The 1,710-nt window shown below is 48.7% G+C and overlaps 1 protein-coding gene across 1 annotated transcript; it reads left to right on the plus strand.

Annotated features, from left to right (window-relative positions):
- Nucleotides 1–388: 388 nt before the first annotated feature.
- LOC109177168 lies at nucleotides 389–1,381 on the plus strand. Its single transcript, XM_019326469.1, has one exon. The coding sequence runs from the start codon at nucleotides 389–391 to the stop codon at nucleotides 1,379–1,381; it is 993 nt and encodes a 330-aa protein (XP_019182014.1).
- Nucleotides 1,382–1,710: the final 329 nt, after the last annotated feature.

Consider the following 1,710-nt stretch of genomic DNA (forward strand, 5'->3'; position numbering starts at 1 on the left):
TTTTTAAAAAAAAAACGTTATTTTTCATTACTAAAATCATTACATAAAGTTTACTACATATTACGTGAAATTGACTAAAAAAAAAAGGAACAAATGTATTTTCATTAAGGGAAAATTGTAACTCATCACTTTTTATATTAAAAAATTATTACTTTAGGTAGGTATTACTATTGGATCGAAAACGCTCCGCATTAGTCGCCAGTCTCCCGATCGTGATCGCCGATCATCGGCGTCGTAGCGGCCCTCTCTCTCGAACGTGCGTCGAGGGGGTGATCTCCCTAGATTTCTAGGGTTCTTTTTATAGCAGATTTGTCAGATGGCTACTGCAGTTGTGTTGTCTTGTTCTACGATTATTCTGTTCTTATTGATTCCAATACAATACGTCGAAATGGATATTCAACAAATCGAAAATCAATGTGCTGATCTCTCCTTGGCCGAAGAAGAAACTGGCGGTCTGGAGGCACCTGATCTGCAGCCGATCCCGGATGCTACGATTCATCACAATCTGGTTGGAAGGCTTCTCACGAATCGACAGGTACGATTTGAGCATTTGCAGCAGGTCCTGGCGTCTGTGTGGCGTCCAGTCATGGGGATGTATGCAGTGTCGCTGTCCGATGACCTATTCCTGTTTCAATTTCCCCACCCGAAGGATCTCCAGCGGGTTCTCGACGATGGGCCTTGGTCCTTCGAGAATAGCCTCCTGATCTGCGATCAAGTTCCGGTGGGCGTCAGGCCAGAGGATGTCGAATTGGCGTCTATCCCGTTTTGGGTCCAGATTCATGGTCTACCGACCATGTTTGCCTCCCAAGATTTCATAGCCAAGATAAGGGATTACATTGGAGATTTCATCACGGCAGACCCATTTAATTTTGGTGGGGCATGGAAGAGCTATTACCGGATCAGGGTGAAGATGACCATCTCGGCCCCTCTCAAGCGGCGGATGAAACTCATTAGGCGAGATGGATCCGTGCAATGGATCACGTTCAAATACGAGCGCTTGAGTACCTTTTGCTACTGCTGTGGAATACTGGGCCATTTAGACAAGTTTTGTAAAACGGTGTACCAAGAAGGAATTCTCCCGGAGGCGTTCCCGTTTGGAGCTTGGCTTCGAGCCGGTCCAAGACGACAGGTAAAAACGGTCGGTGCAAAGTGGCTGCTACCGGCTACGGCTATGTCAGCGGCTGTGGCTACTCTTCCCTCGGCGGGCCCACCACCGGCGGTTCTGGTGGATACGGAGGAGGCAAGGGGGTTGCAAGGAGACCTGAAGCGCAGAAGGGGTGAAGAAGAAGACACTACATTTGGTAGTGATGTGCAGATGACCGACACACCACGAAATCATGAGAAGGCGGGCTTGGCGGACCAGGCTCGCCAGGATAAATGAGTTTCTTGAGCTGGAACTGCCGGGGAATGGGTGGCACCCGGACAGTTAGCGAACTATTGGACATCATGTCCAAAACGCGACCTATGTTCGTTTTCTTAATGGAGACGAAGGCTACTGATGTACAGGTGGAGGAGGCACGTGTGAAGATGGTTTTTGATTGTAAGATTGGTGTGGAGCGTACGGGTCTAGGTGGGGGTCTTGCTTTCTGCTGGAGAAATGCGGATACGGCATCGCTCATGAGTTACTCCAACAACCACATTGATATGGAGATAACACTGCTCGGGCGCCCGGTTTGGAGGCTCACTGGATTCTATGGTGAGTCGGATCGG

This window comes from Ipomoea nil, unplaced genomic scaffold, assembly GCF_001879475.1.
Source record: "Ipomoea nil cultivar Tokyo-kokei standard unplaced genomic scaffold, Asagao_1.1 scaffold0802, whole genome shotgun sequence".
NCBI classification, from domain to species: domain Eukaryota; kingdom Viridiplantae; phylum Streptophyta; class Magnoliopsida; order Solanales; family Convolvulaceae; genus Ipomoea; species Ipomoea nil.